The sequence below is a fragment of the Meleagris gallopavo genome, chromosome 1 (genome assembly GCF_905368555.1).
Source record: "Meleagris gallopavo chromosome 1, MGAL_WU_HG_1.1, whole genome shotgun sequence".
Classification (NCBI taxonomy): domain Eukaryota; kingdom Metazoa; phylum Chordata; class Aves; order Galliformes; family Phasianidae; genus Meleagris; species Meleagris gallopavo.
In genome coordinates this window covers 84,476,937-84,502,931 of record NC_139404.1, presented here as the reverse complement: position 1 = coordinate 84,502,931, position 25,995 = coordinate 84,476,937, and the positions used below count along the sequence as shown (strand labels likewise).

At 37.2% G+C, this 25,995-nt stretch overlaps 1 protein-coding gene across 16 annotated transcripts in view; it reads right to left on the bottom strand.

Annotated features, from left to right (window-relative positions):
- LOC116217322 (uncharacterized) overlaps positions 1-25,995 on the bottom strand; it is a 672,500-nt gene that overhangs the window by 514,856 nt on the left and 131,649 nt on the right. Inside the window, exons 3-4 of one of the 16 annotated variants that reach the window (XM_085239050.1) lie at positions 20,029-20,182; positions 10,212-11,639 (exon numbers count right to left, since the gene is read on the bottom strand). The exons of 14 other annotated variants lie outside the window; for them this stretch is intronic. In XM_085239050.1, coding sequence (XP_085095176.1) covers positions 11,632-11,639; positions 20,029-20,182 — 162 coding nt within the window. In that variant the 3' untranslated portion in view covers positions 10,212-11,631. Of the gene's footprint in view, positions 1-10,211; positions 11,640-20,028; positions 20,183-25,995 lie in introns of those variants that run through there. One more of the 16 variants, XM_085239062.1, reaches the window with a different exon arrangement.

Here is a 25,995-nt window from a genome sequence, read left to right as displayed (position 1 = left end):
ACTAACTGACTCAAGGTAACTATGAAGGTAACATGTGTTGCACCATGCAGCAAAGGCAGAGCAGAGCATCCCACGTACTCTACAATCATTTCAACCTTAGGCTAGTTTTAAGAACAAAAAGGTCAGTTGCCCATATTGCTCAGCGCTGAAATCAATGGAGCAATCCTGATTGATGCAAGCTGAGGATCTTGCTAATGAAGGCAGTGACGTTTACAGATTTACCTGGGGAGCTGCCCTAAGAACTAGTCTTTTATGGTTTAGCAGCAATCGGTACGCATATTCTGTTACTACAACATAACATTAAACTGATGGCATCGCTGTCCCAGTTGGTCACTCAAGCTGTGCAGCACATTTCAGTCTGCAGGGCTGAACACATTGTTCCATTGCAGTTACTGCTATTAAAATATTATGCCTGAAATTAATGCATTACACCTTGCAGATTAATGTTCTCTAAATCAGACTGGATTTATCTAGGGGTATTTTTAGGCAAAAATACATCCTCACAAGCAATGTAATGATCAGCACTTTTCCCCCAGATGCTTTAATATGGAATAAAGCCTATGAAGTAATTAATATTTATGAAGTAAATTAGTTCCTGTTAAACCCAAAGTCACAAATATATGGGATTTGAACTATAAAAATGCAAACCTAAACCAATATAATAAAAATACACTTACATACATATTAATTGTGAACTTTGGTCAAGTTGTTATATATTGCTTTAGTAAACGCAAAATTAATAATAATGCTGGTCTGCAAACTTTTGTATTGATCTGTATGATTTCTAGATTAGCCAGATGCAACAGAGGAAGTCTCATTTTAGTGCATTAGGACACCTTTGAAACTTGATCAGCAGGCTGACTCTCTTATGTCCTTCAGGTGCCAACACTGCGTCATTTCCACTGACAGAAGAATGCTTTCCCCTATTGGAATTCAGAGAGCACTACGCACAGAAGGACACTCCTTCCAAAGAGAACTGATATATGATTCAACCCGTATCATAGGAAGAGATAGTTTTATCCATTATTAAAGTGAAAACAACATACGCTGTTCCTGAAACATACATTCTCTATATATCAAGCCATTACAGAGAAGAATAAATAACACGTTTTTATATGGTGCTTTTTATCATCAGATCTCAAAGTGCTTCATAAAACATGCTGTTCTACATATACTACACTAATAAAATATTAGAGGATTACAAATGTTCATATGTGAGTGGTACTAAAAACATTTCAGCATCAGAAAGATATTACAAGGTTTAGAAACATGAGAATTTAAGAGCTCCCATATGAATTCAGCAGGCTAACTTCAGACACCCAAGTCTGAAAATGTTTGCTTTCATATGGGCATAAAAGGAATCAGAAGAAATGTAAACTAATTCAACCTAAATATAATATCTCCCTAGATCATTATTAATGTTTTTATTAGCATTTGTTACTTCCTCTCCTTTTCCAGATGGCACAGTGCATGACAGCATCAATACCTTTGCTGAAACACAGGTTGAACGCTGCAAGGAATGCCACAACAGCTTGGTTCTTTTCATGCAGTGACAAACAAGGAGAACAACTTTTTTTCCCTGTTTAGTCAAGAAGATTCCCTAAATTTGATTACACCTGGGACAGGAGTACAAGAATGGGAGAGGATGAAGCATTCAGTTTCCAACTGCATTCAAGCAGAGACTGCAAATCAAAGTGCTAGACTGGAAGTTCAAGAGACCGCCACCCTTGGTTCAAGTTCAGAACTGCTACCACTAACAGATGTGGAAAGGGGATCAGCCTGCTAAGTGCAGGAAACGTGCTGGAGAACAGTATATTCTCCATAACAAACCCCTGCACCTCTTGTAAGGCTGGCTGCAGAGAGCCCAGGCACAGCGGTTTCCAGAACATCTGACTGAGACTACTAGCTCATTCTATGCACACAACAACTTGCCATCATACATCACAGTTTGTCTAAAGGCATTCTACTAGGGGATATTATCTACCTATCCTTTAAAATGTGTTTAATATCCATTTTTCTCTCTTCCTCCTAAATTATAAAACTGTTTATTTGACTCCACAACTGTTCCATCTTTTAAGCATCAAGGAAAAGCAGAGCTGCTTGGAAAAGTTGCAGGTAGTATGGAATTTTAAACTGAATAAAGAACACATAAGCAAGCTTCAAGTAAATAATTTAGTTCTTGGCCTGAGGCAATACCTTTTATTCAAAGAAGCATAATTGATAAAGAATGCTAGCAGAGTCATTTACAAAATGTTAGCTATGCAATAGCAGAACATCCTGTTACAAAGCAAGATAATTATTTTGCATACCAGAACCTCAAAAGTAAATAGATGAATGCACAAATCCTTAGATGATCTTAGCAGATTAATGTATGGGTGAAGGATATCAGAGGCAATGTAACCCTTGAAAATATTCAAGACAAAAAAAAAAAAAAAAAAGAGAAGAAAAAAGTAGTGCTTCAATTTCTTAAGAACACATCTTTATTTGATTTTCTTTTCTGCATTATCTCAAAACCTCTATGCTGCACTGGAAAGCCTGCTTACAATCTTCATTAATGACATGGATAGCAGGGCACAGTGTACCCAGAGCAAATTTGCAGAGCCTGGAGAAGAAAAAGTTAGGAGTGATCTCATCGATGCATATTAACGCCTGAAGGGAGGGTGCAAAGAAGATAGAGCCAGACAGGGCACTCATTGCCAGGACAAGTGGCAGTGGGTACAAAGTGAAACAGAGACTGTGGGGTCAGCTCCTTGTACTCCAAAAGCTGCCTGGGCATGGATCTAGGCAGCCTGCTCTGGGTCTCCCTACTCAAGCAGGGGGGTAGACCAGATGGTGTCCAGATCGTGCCCCGTCCAGCTTCAATCATTCTGTAGTTCTGTGATATAGATCCCATTTCTCCTCCCTCTAGAAAACAGTTGTATTCCGGGCATGTATTCAAGCAATAGCCCACACTGAAACCGTGTGACATATGTCTCTCATCTGTGCCTTCTCCAACTCCGTGGTCACGGAAGACACAATGGCTTTTCTATCGAAGCATTTTTTCAGTCTGCTTCCTTAAATTACTCAGGCAATAGCTAGGTGTCTTCTGTCTCCATCCCCTCTCTGTATCAGCTCGTTAATGTGGTACCACTTTTTTTTTTTTTTTTTCCACTGGATAACCTCTTAGAACATCTTTACAATGTAACTTAATGAGTATCAGGTTTGTAAGACATTACCTAAATGCAAAAGTTTTCTGGAAAACTTCTAGCTGTAAATCTTAATGCATTTGTCAGTACTGCTGAAAAAGAACTCTGTAGATCTAAGATACATCACCACTTGTCTGTCTGAAAAATAGGATGTTTACTCTGCCAGGAACCGCATGGCTGACCAGGAATTAATTTGGAATCATTTCCTGGAATGGCTGAGGAAAAAGACAAGCAGGACTAATGCAGAGCAGCATAATTAATCACAGTTAAATTAATCTTTATTTATTTATTTATCTTCATGTTGTCTTACAGCTCCCATTTAAGGATAACTTAGGAATTAGCATTTCGGTTTTTGTTTTCTTCTGCTTTGTTCAGGCGGTCTCTGTCTCCTTATTCCCTTATGGCAGTGTTTCCATAATGCAATTGCTTAATTTCAGGCTGCTAAATGCAAGTGAAGAAAATCACTTGCCTGGTCACTGTGTGATAAAGAAACCAGAAATACAATTAAATAAATAATATTATTAAAAAACAAACAAACAAACAAAAAACCCAGCCATATTCTCTTATGAGATCATGCTGTGCTGAACTAGCGAGGATGATGAAAAGCAGCAGGTTTTGGCACAGAAGTAGCTATGGAGATGGTCAGTCCATGCTTCCAACACCTATCTAGTCCTGACATCAGAGATATGCTGGGGAAGCAGTCAGAGTGTGAAGGAGTTAATGGAAGCTCTATTTCACGACTCAAACCTAACAAGGATGTATCTACCAGGGATGTAATTCAGAGCTTCTCTTTAAGAGCACAAAGAGACACAGAGCCCATCAGTCAGCACTGGTTAAGAGCTCTCCAGGGCTCTCATTCACACAGAGGAGTATGTGGACAATTGGCCTCTTTCCCTTCCACTCCCCTAAAGTAACTTCATCAAAATTTTAATTCTCTCTACAATAACTCTCTACAATACTGCTGCTGGTCTCTTGTAGAGATTGTTTAATTCTTACTCTAGTCCAACCTTATTACTTAAACAGAAAAAAAAAAATGAGGGAGGAGAACTTAATTTTCAAAAAAAGCAGGCAGGGAAATTTAAAACTATCAAAGCACACATTCACACACGAATACGGTGGTTTTTCCATTCCCCGACTGATGTCTCCCACAGAAAAGACACAGTTTCTACCTAATCTGTCCACAAGAACAAAATATACTGTGATAGAGTGGATCAGCTTGGTGATAGGTTCTAAGAAAGCCACTAGTGCCTAAGTCTAACATCTGTTATTGGATACACCAGCACAGGGATCTCAGCTGTAGCTTCTATAATTGGGAGGCTAAAAGTGCAACGTTTTCCTGGTGGGCTGGTTGAATTTTAAGCATAGAGTACTTGGGAGCGGCCTTTATGGTGCCTGCTAATGAAATATGGAAGTATCTCTGCACAGAGAATTTTACCATAGATCAACTGCAATACAACATGCATGCTCATACGTACACACGGTTCCCTATACATGAATGAATATACTACCCACATCTCAGCTTTAAGGACACAAATAATGCTGTGTGGGACTGATTGCAGCCACCATGATAAACGAGGCCCATCATATCATAGCAAAATTTAAGACTCCTGCACCAGGCTTAGATATCTGGGGTTGGCACTGAGGAGGTGCACAGATGGGAGGAATCCTCCCCCTCCATCTAGAAGATTTCCTACTACACCTCTAACAGCAGCTGCTTTAATGCACAAAAAACCACGTCCTTCTCTGCAGACCACAGAAAATAAAGATCTCAGCAATGGCAAAACCCAGTTTTATATACTGTTGGTTCCAGATCCCTTCTTATTGATATGATCTCACAAAAAATCCTAACTTTCTGTAACTAGGTTCTTTGAAAATGGAGTTGCTGGTAAAGAAGATAATTATCGTAGAGAATAGAGAGAGGTACAAAGGGACCTCTACAATAATAAAGCTTGTCAAATGATGGAAACACACATTCAAGCAAATTGCTGGTATTATTTTAAACCTAGAAATCAGTACATTATTTCATGCATCCAAACTGATTTTATTTTAAAATAATTTAAAAAACCTTCTCAGGTGCTCTAATACTGCCAAAAACATCAACATGATGTAAAACATACATTGTGAAAAACATATACACATACCTCTGTGGGAGTATATTAAAATTGAAAGTTCACCTAGCTTTTCATACAGAAAAGTCAAAATCAAGCATAAGAAGAAAGCCTAACCAAAATATATTTAACTCCTGATTTGAATCATTTCACAATTTTTCAGGTGACGGGTTAATAAATTAATATTTGTACATTTTTACTGTCAAAAATACATTTCTCAACAGAAAATTCAATCATCAGCAAGATTGGGCCAGGCCCAGTATGAAATTTAATTCCAGATTAAACCCTGTGACAGCAGCAATTCCAACCAGTCAAAATAAATAAATAAATAAAGTAGCTTTCACCAGTAGTTGTTTTATTGCGGAAACAGTCAAATAGCCTAACTAGCTATCGCACTGCAGCTGAGCCATAAAAGCCACCTCGATTGTGACCCTTCATGCTTTAAAAGCAAAGCAAACACAAGAGGCTTTGAGCTACTTAGAAAGAAACTGGATTGTTTTTCACTGTGTGTCCATATACGAAGAACAGAACATTTTTGTGCAATTTGGGAATCCTGCGCTAGCAAAAGACTGACACCAAGTTAAAATGACATGGAAACCAATAAATGTTGTGGACAGAGAGCTCATAAAAGTACTGCAATGACAACAGAATGCATACCAGCTATTCTCTTTCATATCCCTAGACATAGCTGTTCATCACTTGGAATTACTAAAGCTGTGACAGCCTTAGACAGAGACTGACAGCTGTCTGTTGTAGAACTCAAAGTAGAAAGCCATCAGGTGTTTGCAAGCCTCCAGCTGAGAGGGGTAGACAAACAAGCCAAAGGGGTGCACAGTCATTATTATATAGATTATGTTTGACTGAAGCTATGTGAAACTTCTGCAGAGAAGTACCCAAACAAGTTTGCGCTGTTTTTACAATGTCTGATTTCATTTTAAATTGGAAATACAGAGTAATCTTACTAAAATATTCATAAAATTTGACTAAATTAGAGTACAAGATAGGACTGAGATTTTATTTCAAATCTGAATTGTGTTCAGACTGTCAGGGCCTGCATAGATTTTCAGCTCAAACAAATCAAAAGTTACCTTTGGATTTTTCCATTGATTTTATTTTCCTGCTCGTTTTACCTGAGTCATACAATAAGTCCGAATAACAATCAAGTAAGAGGAGGTGTTCATAAATCTATACCAACTCCTGCATTACACCACTGAGAGAACACTGGCAACTTTGCCAAAAACAAGAGTCATCCACCCTCACATGCACATGGAACTGAGTAAGTCATACTCTCCTTCTCAGAATAGAACTATCCAGAGACTGGCCAACAATGACAAAATAAAATTTGGAAAAAGCCTCATATGAAGTATTACTGTAGTACCATTTGAGACAAAGGAGGTGTTCACAAACATCTGTTTAATGGGGTTTGTCTCCTCTTATGACTGCCATCCCAGGAGAAGGTAAATGGGAATCATCTTTCTCCTACTTTTTCTCCCATGAGTATGAAGAAGCCTCATTAGACTAGTCATACCAGGACTACTAATGAATATTCCTCATTTTTCATAATCTTCAATAGGCTTATTCTGATCCCTTCAGCTCCCCAATATCTCTAGGGGAAGAAGAGATATTTCTTTGCACTTAGTGGGTTTATTTTGAGGCTAATCTTAACACTATTCACTCTTATTTTATGGTATTTGGATTTGGCTGAACTGTGGTATCTCCTAATTGACTAATACATATGCTAGGCATTGCTTTGTATGATTTATGGGATTACCACAAATTGTAAACTGTTTAAAATAATTTGAGCACAATTCACAAATGAAAAAAAAAAAAAACACAGAACCATAATCCATATACTTGCATAGGCTTCCTGGGCCCTTGTGTTTTACAAGAAAATTTCAACTCTTTGAAATCTCTTAAATTCAGGAACATTTATGCAGCACTGCAGCGCTTGCTGTGAAAGACACTTTTCACTTTTCTAGAATTGGTGAGGTATTCCAACACCATTTATAATTCTATCCCTACTCACCTGACACCTTCAGGCAGCACTTTTCTTTAAAGGTACCCTGTGCTATTTCCTAACACATACAAGCTGAAGGCTGTAGAAGATAACACATCCTTTTGTCTTCAGCTCACCATTCAGTGGGGCTACTCTTGCTTGTGGAAATCTCAGAGTTGCTGAGCTGAAGCGTAGTACTCTGTACTGTCACTGGGACAGTGGTTAAAAAGACCATCAAACCATAAATAGCATTTACATCTGATTAATAAACATTGGCCATCAGCAATGTAGCCATCATTTTATGCTGGTTGATGTCTCCAATGCTACCAACTCAGATCTAGCTCTCACATAGTCATCAGTTCTACAGATCTCTTGAATTACAGCAAACAAAAATAAATATTTAAGAAAAAAATAGTACTTTTTCTTGTTGAGATTTCAATCCCGTGTCAAGTACTAAACACTATCACTCAGTAAACATTGAAGGAGAAGATAAAATACATCTCAGTGGGATTAAACATTTGTTGACTCCTGATTTTGAATAGATACTGACTCATACAACCTCAACCAGCTCAAAAAAAAAAAAAAAGGAAATGCACAATTGTTAACTCATAGTAGAACTAAAGGCTTTTTTTTCAATAGAAAGAGCTACCTGCCAACCAGTAGATCCCGTTATTTCTCCAGAAGTCAGAGGAGCTCAGAGGAAGATGACAGTTCTTTTCTCAGTTCTGAGCTAAACCTGGGAATTCCTCAAGTGAACTTGTGCTTTAACAAACCTTCTGGTTGAAGAAACCAGAAACTTGATCAAAAAGAGAAGCATTTCCATAAGTATGGAAATATCGTTTGAAAATATGTATAGGGAAGAAATGTGATCTAAGCTCAAGCCGATGTTTTTATCTTCATTGATTTATACGCATAATTTTATTGATTGTTATAATATTTATACATTTCACTTCAACATGTCAAGTGCAATCTGCACTAACTGCAACTCACATTACGTTTTTCAGGTACATCTTCTTATCTTTTATAATGCTTGCCTTTATCATGAGCAATTACTGTAAGTTATTTCAGCAAAGTTCATACCCCAATGACTCAAACACTATTACCTATGAATTCTTGTAAAATTGGTATTTCGTTTGGTCACTGAAGATGAAGGAAAGCACTATGATCTATTTCTACACAAATTCTTCTTTGCTTTCTAATATAATAGCATTTATTACAATCAGTACTTAGAGATTCCTGCACTGGGAGGAACTCTTCATTTTTTCCTGTACAAAGGAAAATGTATAAGTGATTTGCATTAAGAAGAAAATACAGCTGCTCTATTTAAAAATACATCTTTCTTTAAAAATCACTGTATTATATGCAGTTACTGTGACTATAATTCTTTCCCTATGCACTGTGTTCATTTGGACAACATGGACTTTCTTGGTAATTACAATACACTGCACATACACTTACACTACAATGGTGGCAAAGCTAATTTATAAAAATCAAGTCTAAAATGTTATGGATAGTAGTCAAGAGGCAGACATGAATCATATTTCACATAGTTGCAGAATTTGTTATGATTAATTAAAGATTTTCAGTCAGACCTTCCTTGTTTTCATAACTCAATAAGGAAAGCACAAATTAAATATGAAGGTTCAAAGACACTGATTTTCTAAGGAAGGTCTTCTGCCAATAATGCAGGTATTTAGGTGTAAGATATTTTTACAGTCTCACAGAGAAGATTACAGAGCATAAAATCCTGGAGACTAACACTGAAACATTACTGCATGGGAAAAATAAAAACAAGAAGAAAAAAAAAGCAAGAGAGAAATCCAAGCCCTTTGTTTTTTTAGTTACTTGTATTTCCTTGTCTTCCAAAATGGTTTTTTTTTCTTCTTTGCTCACCACTCAGCTTAATACTATTATCTGAATTAGGAAAACAAGCTGAACATTGACTTTATCACACCATGAACAGGAATTGCATCACTGAGCTAACAATGGCGGAAATAAGACAAGAAATTGCCAAGGTTTTGATAACGCCATCTCTGAGAACACTTTTCCGGGGTTCCTTTTGAAAAATACAAATATATTCTCAACATGGGGCTTAATTCTAATTTAATTAATATCTGCTTAAATACTGATATGAAATGAAAATGAAAAAAAAATCAGACAGTGCAAGAGTGTTTCTTCATATATATACATAGAAGCCCATTCGTCAGTGATTCATTTCCTCCACTAAAGATTACTAGTATGTTTGTGGGACGTTCATCCAATCACGTTGGAAGCTGCCAGTGCAGAATTCATCAGGTCTTCCAATATGGAACCACAAGAGTTCCATACAGTGTATGTACTGTATTTTTACAGAAGATCCAACAGTGTGGAGACTTGGAGCTCAGTTTCATTTCAGAAATAGTTTTGATTTTACATTGTTTAAATAAACCCATTTAACATTTTGATACCCTGCATACATTGTAATCAGCATTTCTTTAAACATTATGAAAATAAAGCTGTCTTGAAGGATGCAATTTTAAAGTGTATGTATTAATCTCAGCAGCTGATGGGTGAAAATAAATAATTCATGCTTCTGAAAGTTTCTCAGAAAGGTAGTTACTAAGGTTAATACTTCATTAATCACTTTGTATATCAGAGGTATACTTTTTTTTCTCCTAGACATCAAGCAAGATTTCTGGAGATAATAATAAAGTCAAGTGTTAAAACCTACATCACTGTCAATGACTTGCTGAACATATGAATGTATAGACTGATAAATGAAGAAAAGAGAACAGGAAAGATGGAAACAGCACTCAAAATGACACGGCGCTAATGAGCACTGAACATGGTTAGAGGATGCCAGTAATCTAGCCATCTGCTGAAGACAGACAAAAGAACAAACAAGGTTAAAGGGAACAGAAGACTTCAAAAATTAATAGTTCATTCAACTCTCATCTGATGTTTTTTGTTGTAGGAAATACTCTGTTAAGAGTCTGTGGAGAACCTAGATCCCAAACTTCATTTTAAGTCTCAAGGACAAAATTTCAGAGATATAAGAAGATTGGACATAGGAAGGATATTTTTTATTTTTTTTAGTGAAGGATAAACACAAACATGTGCAACGGGATTATGATACCAAAAAAAGAAACAGTACTCATAGAAGACATTTTGTAAAAGGATCTGGAATAACAAGGTCTCAAGAACATAATTAGGAGAACTGTAGGCCAATAAGACTATCTAAATAGATTTATTTTTGCACTATAAAAGAACTGTAAAGCTCGTCTCACGCTTTTATGTTAGCTAAAATATATCTCTATATGTAAAGCCTACAGCAAGTTATTTTTATCTTTTCATACCTATACCTCAAAAGACAAAATAACTTGAGTTTTTGTTCTATTTATGAAGAGGACTGGAAGCATCTTATTAGTGGTTTTGCTTGCATTACACTGGAAATTTACATCTGCTAAAATCCAGTCTTCTGTAAAAGTACTTGGCAAATTGGTCTAACTGTAATGTCATGAGCACCAAGTGCTGACACTTGCAGCAACTCGAAGAGGAAGAGATTTTTTAAAGCCTGTACGTTAAATATTCATTATGAAAAAGCACACTAAAAAGCAGTACAGTTAGAAAGCAGTTGGGTGGCCTTGCAAATTAAACATTCCAGTTTTTCTCACAATTGTCCTGAAGCTTCAGAAGCAATTGTTTTGAAAATTCCTTCTCTGAATCCTCAGATGGAAAAAATACCAGATTTCTAATATACAATTTTAAATCCATAATACAAAACTCTCCAACCAAAACAAAAGGCAATAGATTTATTCTTTTGCCAAGAGCTGTTAGTTGGCTGAACAGCAAAAATAAATCCTCTGCCATATTTTTCAATTAAATTCACAAGTCAGTTTGAAGGTCTCACTCTAAGACAGTTGATAGGCATGACTGGTTGACAAATTATGCTGATGAATTGAACAGAAGCTACGGGTGTCATGCCAAAACAATAACTTTTATATCAGAAAAGCATTTTCTGAAAAATCTGACTCCAATGTATCTATAAGACTTTACTCCTAATAAAGTCCAAGCAAAAATATTGAAAATCACGTGACATTATTATTGTTAAACACTTTTTAGACACAAACAACTACAAATGTGACAGAATTTCCCTAACTACACAAGTCTATACTCTCATAAACAACAATTTGATACCAGCAGCATTTGAACTCTTTGGTCCATGTGTTATCGCTGTAGCACTGCGTGGAGCCAAACCTCTCTCTCCCCATTAGTGCCTTTGCCTTCCCCATGATGACTTTTGTGACTCTCTTTACGTCTTTCCGGGCATATCTCTTCATATCCTCCTTGGCATCTTGCCTCATCAATTTGCTGTGGAAAAGCAAGGAGACAGCTGGCTGTTGGATTAAGAGAACCTCCTTCTACAGTTAAAGAAAATAACTGTTCTTCTCTAAAAGCACATTTTTCTAATAGAAACCTACAGCTTTCAAAATGACCTTACCTTCTGCAGATTTTAGAAATGACCACTGCCAGAGAATAGCTTGAATTTGTACCAAACGGTGCCCATAGATTCCTGACACAGCACAATAACCAAAATTCTCACTCAGGTCTCAAGCGAACATAACATTCATACTGTGATGGATTATTGCCTGCAATTGATCATAGTTTGTAGTGCTCAATATGCCACGTTACTATTCCTTGCTTTTATGTTATACTTGACATACATTTTATTGGGAATATCCTGATGTCATCTCATTAAATTCTCAGCTGTCTGCTCACACATGTGGCTTGGCAGAGTGTAAACGAATGAGGTTGCTCTATTTCCTAATTTCATCTAGGGTGCAAAAGAAACTATATCAGAATGTATCTCCTTCTCTCACTCTTCTGCTGTATCAGGAAGGCAACATGTACTGGCATCTATTCAGAATAGCAACAGTCATGAATAGGTCAATTGCCAACATTCAGGGAGGTAAAAAATGCACACACTCTGAGTTGAGATGATTTGCATCTTATCTTGTGCCTTCAGTGGCCCCTGACAATTTTTTTTTTAATTATATATATATATTTTTAAGCTATCTGTGTTTTACAAGCTGTGGGTTACAAATTGCAAGCTCTGTCTTCCATTGCAGATAGGTTGCTGACAGGAGGCTGTGCTGTTAAGATGCGACATGGAAGAAGCACACGCAAAGTAGCACTGAGTCAAAGGAGAACAAGGATGAGGAGACAGACAGAGAAACTGCCACAGAGCAAGGAAGATACTAGAGAGAAAACAGCATGTAGGGCAGAGGGTAGAAAGAAACAAAAGAGAAAGTAAAGAACATATTTCTATTGCAAGAGCATGTATTATCACAATTAATAAAGAATCTTTTCACACACAGCATCCAGGTCAAAAGAATTCTATTAACGTTGGCAGTTCATCTCCTTCAAAAGTACACATTACAAAATCATCTCTAATTATCAGGTACCACCTTTTCTATCCAGAACACATGGCAGGCTTGTAATTGCCCAAATGTTAATGAACTTCGATGGTTCAAGATCAAAAATTAAAAACACATATCTGATGCATGGTCAAATTTCTCTGCTGAATGTCAAGTACCTACCCTGTTAAAGTATCAAAGTGCCATAACTTGTAAGTGAAATATTTACATATTTATTATTTTTCTTTAACAAGCACAAAGCAATGCACTTTCCTCTAACCTTGTTACAGAAAATGATTGAATCGTGTTATCTGAAATTTGCACACAGCAAACACACGTACAAACAGCCTCAGGCAGACGCTCAGCCTGGGAAATTTCCTTGCTGATTTAAGTTTCGCAAAGTTATAACCAATTGAAAATGGACTTTCAGCCTGGAAAACACCATCTTTCCTTAAATGTAGGCACTGCTGCTCTCTGTCTAGCATATTTGAATTTTTTTCTGAATGAATATCATGGCTGGTTCTCTCAGTGTCTGCTTATCTGTTAGGGCACTTCAAACAGCTCTAGACAGAAGAAGCCCTGGCTTACACAATTAGAGAATGGATCTGTGGTTTGTCTATGTGAAAACTTCACTGGCAATACAGGCTTTAAGTATTGCCAATGGACTTCAGCATGCAAAACAGGTCTTCTAAAAAAAGAGGTGCTTTTTGTTCATGGCAAAGTTTCAGCTGGCTCTATTGCCAACAATTTGGGAAGAAGAGGAATATTACCAGACCAGAAAAAAAAAAAAAAAAAAAAAAGCATAATTACAGCTTCCAAATATTTCAGAGCATGGTATCTCTGCATGAGATACCTCTGCCTCCACCTCAAGCGTCTGACTGAGGTAGCTGTGGTATGGCAGTAAGGCAGCAGGTGTTCACTCCTCACACCAGCGGCATCGCCTGTCAGTTTCACAGCAAACCTTCCTAATCCCAATCAGGGACCTTCCATTAGGCCAAGCTGCACAAGATGCCCATGGTCTTCAGATAGCTTTGTTATGGCTGTTTTCCACCCATCACTTGTGACAGTGGCATTATGAATTCCAGACAGCAAAATGCTTTCATATTTCACAAAGGAAAAGGAAAACAAAAAATATTGAAAAATAAGGGCAGAAACTGTGTGCTTTTTTCTCAAATCCAGTAACCTAATTTATATGCAGAGCAGAGATAATAAACCTAAATTATGCAAAATAATAGCACAGATTAAATTTAAAGTTCAGAGGATGTATAGGTTTTGTGTACACACATTTCCTCTTGTATATTTAAGCTAGCTCTAAAAAGAAATTATTTCTCTATTATTAGCATTACTAATGGAGTTTGAAATGTCGTCTTCTTTTCTGTATAGTGAAATATTTCCAACACAGAGTGCAGTGGGACTTGACTACACACGTTTTTTTAAGAAATTGCATTATTTAAGGAAACAGAATTTCTTTGCAGTATGTAAAAGATGTCTAACTATGACTTTCACCTTTCTTTTTTTTTCTTTTTTCTTTTTTCTTTTTTTTAATCTTTGAGGCACAGCCTGAAGGGAAGAGAATTTTGGCCTGGTGCATTTCCGAGTATCCCATTTCTTTATGCTCTCTTGCCCAAATAAATTTACCAAAAAAGTGACAGTGCAGTCAGCTATAGTCATAGTTCTGCATGGTTACAGTTCACAGTGCCTTTATTCCTCTCTATCTGGAAAAAAAATATCCAGCAGAAATGTCAAAACAGCAACTGAGTAACAGGGAGTACAAGCTGCTGTAATACCTCCTGTCTATAACAGAGATTGCTGAATAGTACGGGTGAATGAAAAAGGAAAATACCCTAAAAACACTTGAGAACCAAGAAAAGGAAGATTTGGAATAGCTGACTGCCTTTTGTATTTCAGAGACTGATGCTCCTGTGCTTTAGTGATGGAGATAAATGTATAGAATACTTAACACTAGGAATAAACAGATATTAATATACCTGAGTATATTTGCAGTGTTATCACATCTCTGCTTTTGCAATTTTGCTGACATGTCATCTCAGGGTGGCAAACTCCTTATTGGTATTGACCTATCTCACTTTTCTATCTTCCATTTTTCAGTAATGGGCACATTCTGTACCTGAAAGACTTTCATTATAATAATAGGCAACCATTAGCATGTAGCTTAAGCAATGACATGAAATAAAGTTAATATTTTCTTGCCTTCTGAAGATAAAAATACTTTGGTTAAGATTTAACAGCTAATGAACTGTTCTATAAAAATATTGCTCTACGGCAATCATCTTGGATTCATTTTCTGTGTACTAATTACTGGGGATGAAATCCTGGCCTTGTTGACACACAACAGAACTCCCACTAATTTCAGTAGAGCAAGGATTATGCTTAAACAGTTTTATAGACACTATTCAAGAATACACTCTCACGAATGCAACGGATTTTGTACCTCAATCCACAAAAGGAAAAGGAAATTCTAGCTGGCATGGACCTAATTTTTCAGAAAATAAATCAAATAAGAAGCAACAGGAAAATAAGTAGGAAAGCAGGAAAGACAGATTCTCTGTAGCAACACAGGGCTAAGTACTGGATTTTAAACATTGCTATACTAAGCATGTTGATATCTCACTTTTAGATATTGCATGCCCTAGAAGATTTGTTGTCTTCAATCAGCCACTCAGGCACCCTATAAACAGCTGCAAGCTCACAGTCACCCAGCTGGGCTGCCTCACAATCTTTGTCTGGAGTACACATTTCCCATCATATTCACAGCAGATATTTCTTCCTTCAGTAGAAGCTCAGGTTTCTTCCTGTGAGTTTATTAGATATTCCCAGACTCATAAAAATGGAAGAGACATCATACCTTGGAGCATAGTACATCCACAAAAGAAGCAAATGAACCAGTCAGTAGGCTTAAAGATAGCTCAATACTTTATGCTAATTGAAATTACTTCCACAGCAGAAACTGAAAGAAGTCCTACTGCTTGGAAGTGTCCTTGTAGTAAGATAACTTGTCTGGGACAAAGGGAGACACAGATTCCTGACCTTGATCACATCTAGTATCCCAGGGAAATTTTCCAGTTGGGTTTTCCAACTACTAGCTGAGCATTACAGTCTGTAATACTGGCTACTTCTACCACATCCTCCTCTCTTGTTTTGTGTTTACCTCTTTACCACTGCTAAGTCTGGCATGCAAGTCTACTGTCTTTGAGGTCACAAAGTTTTCAATGCAGCCAGTCACAAAACTGTAGGTGCCCTCCTATGTCCCACAGAAGAAGGTGGGTTGGGGACAAGCATTTACACTGTTAGCTGTCCACTAAATACCATGGAGTTTCCTACATGGCAGCAGTACTCGACAAGGAGCCGTTTCCTCTCCCTGGCAGCTTGTGCTTACCCCTGCTGCTCACAGCACAGTGCCAGGGTATGCTTCTGTCTTTCTGCATAGTGAAGTGCAAGGCAGAGCTCATCCAGGTGAAAAGCAATCTTTTATGCTTTTATTTTCAATCTAGAGGAGGCAACATGGACACATGAATGAGCCACCAAGAGTATAAAAAGCAAAAACTTGGCAGAAATTGACCAAGTTAGTGCCATTGCTGAAAACTATCTACAAAATGGTTTTTATGACCAGCTGCTTCAATGCCACACCATCACCAAAGGGGACATACCAATTCCCTCTGCCTTGCCTGTACTAGCAGACATTGTGATGTATAGCAAGCTGGACAGAATAACTCTACAAACCCACCAGGGAGGTGTCAGAACACATCCTCTCAATGAGGATTTAGATTAGCTTAAATCAGCCATGATATATTATCCCAAATCCTTTTCTGGACTTCGTCCATCCTTACCTGTCTCCTTGCAGCTGTGCTGAAATATCAATAGAGCTCCAGGCCTAAGAGAACAAGTGGCAGAAATAGAATTTGGCTTATATACCATAGCTTATACAATTTAATAAATAAATATCTGTAATCTTCTATAATTACTTTTCTGGCTAGAATCAAAAGAAATAGAAATAATTGATCTTTATACCTTCATGTTTTTTAAAACAATTTTCATAATTGATTCTAGGCCAGTTGTAAGATAGATAATATTTTGAAAGTTCCTCAAAACCTGAATACCAAACAAGGCACGTTAATTGCTAGAAATGGACTGTCACTTTTTACCTATTTTTTTTTTCAGGTATATTATTTCATCTTTTATCTTCTAATAATGATAATTAATTCTTGTATGCAATTCCCTACATTCACAAATAAACAGACAATTTTTAATTATCGTTTTTAAAGACAACACCTACGATGTTTAAACCTATCCCAAAGGCTCTGTAACTTGCACTGTCATTTTCCACAGTTTACGTACGGCATTGCCTTCCTAGCCCTGGTAACTTTCATGTTATGCTGAGGCTTGAAAAAACAACTTTTTCCAGTACCTTCAGGGGGCAGGTACAAAGCCCACATCTCAAACCAGCACTTCACTAGATGTGCACCTGCATCTTTCTTTCTCCACTCTTCCTGAGATTCCTCTTTCTCATCATTTGGCAGGAAGCTCTTCCATTTTCTCTTTCCTCCCTAGCTGTGACACATCTTTTTTAGCCCTTATTTTACCTCTTTCTTCACCAGACACAGTTCCACTCTTAGAGAGGCAATCCCTGCTCTGCAAATGTTATTAATTAACAGATTTCACTGTGAACCAGCTTTTATGCTCAGCTCTGGAGAGCCTTGAGGTCACAAGTGAATTGCTACTGAGGCATTTGCTGTCAAGTGCAAAAAATTCACAGGTTTTCCTGATAAGAGACAGTTTGCATAACTTTCAAAAGGGACTCAAGGATCAAGACTTGAAACAGGTGAGTCTCCAAGCCACTACTTTAAATGGAATGCTATTTTTGTACTTCTGTGCCATCAAAAAATTGCTAGTATTTTCCTTCTTTCTGCTTCCAGAAGGCAACCTTAATAGTCACATCTGCCACGCTTATTTTATGCCACAAATTCTAGGCCCATTGCTCAATATCTGCAGTTCCAGGTCAAGAGGCAGATTAAGGAACTCAAACACAGCCAACACCAGAGAAAAGCATGCTTGAGTGCCTAGAGATCATCTCTTCCTCTTGCTTTCCTGTAACTCAACTAGAAGGTGTGGGAGAACACACTGGGTCATTTTCTAGGAACTAAGATCTGTCAGACCCAAAGCCACTGAGTCTGGTTCTTAATATCCCTTTCTCTAATTAAAAAAAAAAAAAAAAACACAAACAAACCATGAAATAAAAATAATTATTAACAATGGTGAGCATCAAATACATTGCAGCTCTTTGAGTTACCATGAAAGAGTCTTTTTAGGTAAGAGAATATTATTTAGATAATGTAAGGGCAGAGACATTGACCTGTTTCTCCAGGATATCTTCATCTCAATCTGGAAGGCAGAAAAGTGGTTGAACAGTGCTGAAAGGGCAGGACTTTGGGAAACTATGTGCTACCTGATCACCCTGTTCTGATGCCCTTTCCTAAACATCAGCTCTGGATCACTACCATGAACAGGACACTGAGTTAAGTGGACAATCAGACAAACTGAGTTACACATTTATGTTTTCGTATGGTATTCAGATTAGAAATAACTTAGCATCTCAGCTACCTCTGCCATAACCAGAGGTGCACTTTCCTCAATCTATGAACCAAAATATTTTTATAACAGGATTTTTTAATAAAATACAGTCATGTCAATAAAGAGTAAGAAAGTCTCATGTTCTCCATACTGAATCCTTAATGGCTTCCAGAAGGGAGAAGAGGTTGAATTTGAGAAGTTGAGGGAAAGAATGAGGAAAGCAACATTCAGCCCACCCAGGACCATCACTATCTTCCTTGTTCTGTAAATGGCAAATATCCATGAATCCCTTTGAACAAGCATATCTGCCATCAATCCACCTGCAGTATAACGGCAGAAGTTATTCAGCTAGATCAAATGGCAGCAGCCATCCTTTGAGTTGCACATAGCAGACTGTAAAGTCAATGTCATATTAAATATCAAAATAAGTCTAAGAAATGCATCACTTTAAGGAATTTGATCTTGGTATACTTTCCTTAGGAACACTCCATTACTTCAGCCCAACTACTTTGGCGAAGTCACTCACCCCACTTTGAGGTAAAGTCAGAAGGAAAATGCATTGTTACTTTTAATCTGGCCTCCTCTTCAAGAAGCATTATAATATAGTCTAACTATGGGGTCAGAGCCAGTTTGCAATGAACTTGTGTTGCCATTTGGTGTTTCCATTCCACAACCAGTCAAACTGTACAGTAGGCATGTCCAACTCACAGCCCACTGGCCACATGTGGCCCAAGACAGTCAGTAATGTGGTCCCACAATGTTGTAAACTTTTAACAGTAATTTTTAGCGATATTTTTCGTGAGCCAATTGTTCACAGTTCACAGGCAAGAACAGAGCATTGTGCAGTGCTTACTCTGCCTACATGTGCATGTGCCTGTGAAGACATGCATATTTTGTTATTAAGCAGACAAGTAAGTTTTCTTATTTAATAATTAATAACACATATTATATCTAAATTTTCTACCTTATATCTACATATCTACTTTTTCTCAGAATTTTTAAATTCCCCCAACTGCTTATTTAGCAACAATTTTTTTCTGCATGAAAGTAACAGAACAAATTAAATGTTTTATGATAAATTCTAAAACACAGACAAAAGTATGAGAGAAAATCCAGTATATATTTCAAAATGTTAGAATTAATATATATTTTGAAATTAGAAATAATTTCAAAATGTTCTCATGTAAGGCTAGCTTTGTAGTAATGAAAGGGTTAGCAAAATTGCCAAATACAAATTGATTGACAAGAATTCTTAATGCAGACAAATAGAGTATCATCTACTGATAAGAAATTAAACATGTAGTGTGTAGTGTGGGAATTTTTAATTGTAGATCTTGGAAGGGTAAAGGTGGCCACAACATCTCCTCACCTTGGCACAGGAAAAAACAGAGTTGCAACCAGATTTCAACTGAAAGAAAAATTTCATTATGTCTCTTCACTAGAATTTTATAAGACCTAGCTTAACAGAGAAAAATATCCCCACCTTCATAATCATGCCTTACTCGTGTCATCACTTTTTGACAGCACGTACATTTGTAAACACCTATTATCAAGGATGAAGCATAGGAATTAGATAAAAAATATCTGACAAACACCTTGAGAACTCACTAAGAATTCACTACTACTGAAAAAGATATTGACATAGATTTCACAAAAACAAGGTCAAATATCCCACCAGCTTTGTATTTTTGTTGTCTTTTTTCTTTAATGTTTGAATTGAAAATATTTTTTAAAAACAAAATGTTGTTACTTACATATATTAACGGCATTATGAATGTTATATGCAACCCATGAAAGTTCTTCTTCACTCAATGCAGCCCAGGCAAGCCAAAAGACTGAACGCCCATGTGTATTGCAAGAATAATTTTTTCTGTTTGTTTTGAAGACTTGTATTCTTTGCCATGGAAGCTGGAAAAGTGCACATACAAGTATTCTCACTTAAGGACCATTAAAATGCACTTGAAGACCATTAACACATTCCTCTGAGAGCTGAGGGCTGACCCAAGAAAAGAATGATAATTTATATGTCTCTGATAGGATGACAATGACTCAAAAATAGAATATAGACACAGAAGGAAGGTGAATATTTGTGTGACAGATAGCACTGACAATACCTCACCACAAATACGGTAATAGAGTTTAGAGTCGACCTTATGTAACTGAAACTCCAATAAACACAGAGAAGGACTGTTAGAGATTTGAGGAATGAGATCATATTTAGGGGGAAAAAAAAAAAAAAAAAGGACTTTAAGGCAGGGGCTTCTGTAAATTCAGCAAAATGAAGGCTAAGAGGAAAAATAATTGCCTTCTGTAAATAAATCATAGAAGCAAATACCAAGAGGAAAAGAGCTACTCAGTCCAAAGAACAGAATCAGTACAAGGATAGATATAAATACATTTGGCCATAAATAAATTCAAATTTGAAATTAGAAAAAGATCTTCAATCACCAAAATAATTAGGTTCTGCAGCAACTTTCGAAAAGGCCCGGTACAATCCATCTAGTTTTGTAAAAGGGCATGATTCATTTATTAAGGAGATGATATTATTTGTCTACACATGATAGGAGGGAACAGCAATTAATGATGATGTTATTTTTTTATGACAGTCTCAAAGTTTATATAGTTGGGTTCAGGATTCAGCCCTTAATAGAATCGGGATATTCCTTTAGTATGTGAAACAAAACAGTCTAACCAAGCCTTTTAGTTTTCTTTCTTTCTTTCTTTCTTTTCTAACCAGTGTTCACAAATTAAACTCACAAATTTCTTTTTCATTTTTGGGGATTGCAGGTTCTAAATTGCAGCTGTGATGAGCAATTACAACTGCAAGTGAATTCACCAGGAGTATGATCAAAGCCCACTCTGAGCGCACAAAATAGGCTCAAATGCTAAGAACTCAAAAAATATAGGCCCTAATTACCAGAAGAATGGTAACCAAAACAAGAGACTGTACCCAGTTTCATACCTGCGCATCTGAGTTCCACATTACTACAAGACAGATGAGCACAAATACTTTAAAAATACTAAGAAAATACTTACACAGCGCACAAAGAAAGTGATGGCTAGAAAAGGTCTAGGATAAAAATGAATAATGTCTTTGGGAGATCAGACTTTGCACAGCATGCAGTGATTCAGGCTTGAATCTGCACACTGAATAGCAAAAAACAGGCAAATAAATAAAGCTACTTTTTTTTGCAGTGTACACAACTCGTCTGTGCACTGAACAAGGCAGAATCCGAGGAGGAGGGGGCCCAGTATGTGATCATGTAATTAAAGACTATCTTGTGATGATGATTAAATACCAACATGAATGAGCAGGCTGCTGTTACTGTGTAGGACTGAATGCAAATTATCTTTCTTTTCAAATTCTGCCTTGGCTTACTGGGGAGAAGAATGGGATACACCAGTTCCATCTCTTCTGTATTCCACATGGCTTTGATTTCCCTTTGTAACTCTTCTATTCCCTTCTCTTTTACTGTCCTTGGCTATCTTATCTTTCTGTTTTTGAGAAATAATGCCTTCAAGAGATGTAGCTCAAACTTTATCTTGTAATTGTGTGCCTAGCGTTGTAACAAAGTGAAAAATAAAAGGGTTAGTAAACTGTGTGAACGTTGTTGGTCTCACCAAAATAACTGTGGAGGCATACTGCTAACATTTGTTCTCTTTAACCTTAATTTAAAAAAAAAAAAAAAAAAAAAAGATTAGAAATAAATCTATATAGAAACCATTTTCACTGTGGGAGTTTCAAAGAGCATTTAGTTCAATTTACCTCACAACTGGATAGCCTGCAGGATGGACAAATAGCGTATGGGTTTTATTTTATTTATAAATTCTTTAACAGCGACTGCATATGCCTGAAAAATCTCCCTGAAAAGTGATTCTTATTTAACATAATAAGTGTTGGCAGGGAGGGAAGATCCTGCATGGTGACGTCTTGTCAACATACATGACCGCACATGCAAACATACAGAGATACAGAGAGAGAGAAATGCACAGACGAAAGGCCAGATGTAGGCCACTTAATCCTTCCAAAGCTATTGTAATGGGAGATGTTTATTTTAAACCCTTCAATTCATTTTTAAATCAGTTCAAATCTGAGTGAAAAAAATAATGATATTACTTTCCAAGATGCTGAACACACGATTCTTGATGAACTCAGTGCCAGCTGTTGACACTCAGTATCCTCTCAAAAATCAGCACAAAATACCAACCCACTGATTTCATGTACAAAGTGTTCATCTGGAGAAACACAAATACTACTATTTATTCAGTTAGTTAATTTGAAAGATGATGTGGTTTTGTCTTGCCACGAATATGGGCTTTAAAAAAAAAAAAGAAAAAAAGGTTAAAAAAGACTTAATTTCATCCCAATTTTTAGTTACGGCTATCTGTTTTTGATTAGATTTCTCTGAACAGGCTTCTCAGATATAGTGGAAACATATTTCCAATATTTGCTTATTTTTACAGTGTGAATTATTCAGTGACAAAGCAAAGGTTTCTTAAAAAAAAAAAATAATCTATCATAGAAATGGTTCAGGTTTTAATTAAATATCCATTTTTCAAGCCCCTAGCTCAAGAAAACCTGAGTTAGAGAAAAAATAAATGGAGGGAACCATACAGACAAACCTCAACAAAAACAAACAAATAAAAAACCTCCTAACTACATCAAAATGGCTGAGATCACTCCACAGAGAGTGAATTGCAAGAAATAAAAGCAGGTACTTTTCAGAAGGGTGCAGGGTACACAGATCAGGAAAGGTGCGCTTGATCAGGAGACATAGAATAGATGACAAAAAATAATAAAGTGTCTTTGTCAAGCTATCAGAGAGGAATTGCTACTTTGGATGTTGGTACCGCATCATAACTGAGAGAGCAAAGTAAGAATGAGCATTAATTTCTTGCTCTCTGTATCAAAACCAGTACAAATCAAGCCTAATGAAAGAGAAATGAGCTGTATAGAGAAGAGGAGAGAAGTCAAGGGAAAGGAGTAACCTTCAAATCTCAGAGCATTTCATAGAGATTGCTCCTGGCTAGTTTCTTTTTTTTTCCCTTAGTACAAGAGGAAAAAATAGCTAACATGAACAGCAAGCAGATACACACTGACTAGAATAGTCATTTATCAGACACAAGGCAAGTTGTGAGCTAGCAATTAAGCTCATCCCACTAGCTTATATGTCTCATAACACTGGAAAATGAAACCCTTTTTCTTTGTTTTCCCTTCTCTAGCTTTGTTTACTCATTTGTCTTGCACCTTGCTCAAGATTTTTTTCTTTGGCAATCACAAATATGCTTCCACTACTCCCCATTTCACAGCACCTGCTACAGACCATAAAGATATCTGGGCAACAAATTGACAAATCTGTCCATTCAGTGATCACTGCTTCTGCCTGGTGAGTTGGAGTAATAAATCATTTTAGCAGATGAATTTGTCATCCAATACTGTTACAGTGTAAGAGCAGCAGAGGCAACAAGCCTCCAGGCAAAGGAACAGCAGCGAAACCTAAATTAAAGTCTAAAAGGTAAAACTGCAACAATAAGGATGCTATTAGACAAAAGCAAGTTACATGTAATCAACTATAATCCCTAGACATGGTATGGCTGCAATTCAATTGACCCATATATTTTGGCGCATTCCAGCCAGCTCCATCCATACGTGGAATGAGCTAAAACCAAAGCTGATATGAGAGTGCAATGCATTTGCCCCCTCTTTCTGCCATTTTGTGGTCATTACTTGTTTCTATCTCTATGAGTTTAGTCACTGTGAAATAGCACTGAGAGTCATGTCTGTGTTCACATATGCCAAGCAGCTGGGGCATGCTCTGTTCCACAACTCTGGCAGGTGTGTCCAACAGTGGTTTGGCTTTACTTCCACTTTACAATAGCCATTCAGTCCTCCAGCTGTTGCAACCCAACTGGAATTCCATATTGTGCTGTATACTCCCTGTGTGTTCCACTTATGTAACGAAGTGATAAGAGCAGTTACAGATGACACTGCTCAAGCACGAGAGTTCCAGAAGAAATCCTTGAAAAACTTTTCCCGCTGCTTCATTCTTTGTAGCACAGAAGCAGCCAGTAACCACCACCTAATGAAAAAAGTCATTCAAAATATAATACGGTATGCAAATCCCAAAACAACAGAAGTTTCTCTAAACCCAAACTCCCAATGCAAAAACATATCATGAGTTTGCTACAACTACTCAGCATGTCAATGGACAAACCAGGAAAAGGGCAAACTTAATAGTACTAAGCCAGTTTGTTGAAGCCAGGAATACAGTGGGTTATGAATGAATTTCATCTGGAAATGCCATGTTTCTGGAATTGCCACATTTCTTCCTGTCCTTCCTGGGGTTTTAATACTCCATCATACAAAAACAAACAAACAAAAACTGTCAAAGCCTAAGACAGGAGGTGGATTTTTTTTTGTACTAGAAAACATCCTAAGTTTTCCCTTAGTCATCTCTAAGCTACAGATGACCTTGGCATATACAAGAAAAGAAAAAAACAAACAGCTTTTTCTCTAGGTATGCAACATGGCATCAAGTCTATAGAACAACCATCTGGTGACCCATGTCTGACTTCAATCTGTGTGACAAGGCTCAGCTGTAAAAGCTGTTCCAGAGGTGTTGCAATGAAGAAGAGGCTACAAACACATCAGACACCTATCTGAATGTTAACAGTATGGAAACATCCGTGCAAATGCACTTGTCATCAGTACTGCCTGTAGGACAAAAAATGAAAAAATGCACGGCAAACACACACAAACCACACAGAGGAAATAAAGAGCCAATGACCACATGGAAGTCTCCTAGGCAACATCAGTCCCTGCCTCTCAAGGATTGGAATACATGCTGATTTTACAGCAGTGATTTTTCCCTTTGTGAACATAACGTCAATAATGTGACCATCAGCCCAGGCAGAAGGATGTGTGTGATCAAGGGATGTCACTGGAGACTGGCTGACAGGCCAGTTGGTCAGCCATCTCTATTGCTTCTTGATAGTTTCTGTAGGTAGTCTTCAAAGAGAAACAGAGTCAACTGCTCCGACTAAATTCCAGTTAAGTTTACTCAAATGGTCTTTACTACTTTACAAGTGGACTCAGAACAACCAACACCAATCCAGGAGTGTTGTACTCAATAAAAAACTACCCACGTGAAACGCACTACGTAAGAACGTGAATGTTGTTTTACTGGAAAGAGATATATTTATATAAGTGATTTGCTGCTTTTTCTGAATTAAAGTTTTCATGGTGGAAAAAAACTTGCAAAAAACCACAAGCAACTCAGGCCTTACAGAAATGACTCTCCTTGAAAAATGCGCCATGCAGCACGACAAACATCATCTCTCTAATCCAGACTTACCGCAGAAGGGCAATAAACAAATGAAAAAGCTTTACTACTCAGACCTACCACAGATTAACACAGGAATCTGCAAGAGAACTCAGACATTTAGATACCACACATCAGCTACATGGTTGCGGAGTTATTCTTGTCGATCTGGAGGAACCTAAGGTAACGTTAAATCAAAAAAACTCAATCACAGGTATGAGAACAAAGGTCTGGCCCAGATTGCAACTTCTTCTCTGAAGGAACTTTGTGTGTACATATCCAAACAAGTTTTTATCTGCTCACTGAGTAGTAGTGACAGCATTAACTGCCTTATCAAACTTCTTGCACAACTTCTGCAGGTAGATGAAGACTGATCTTTCAGTTTCCCAGCTTTTGATA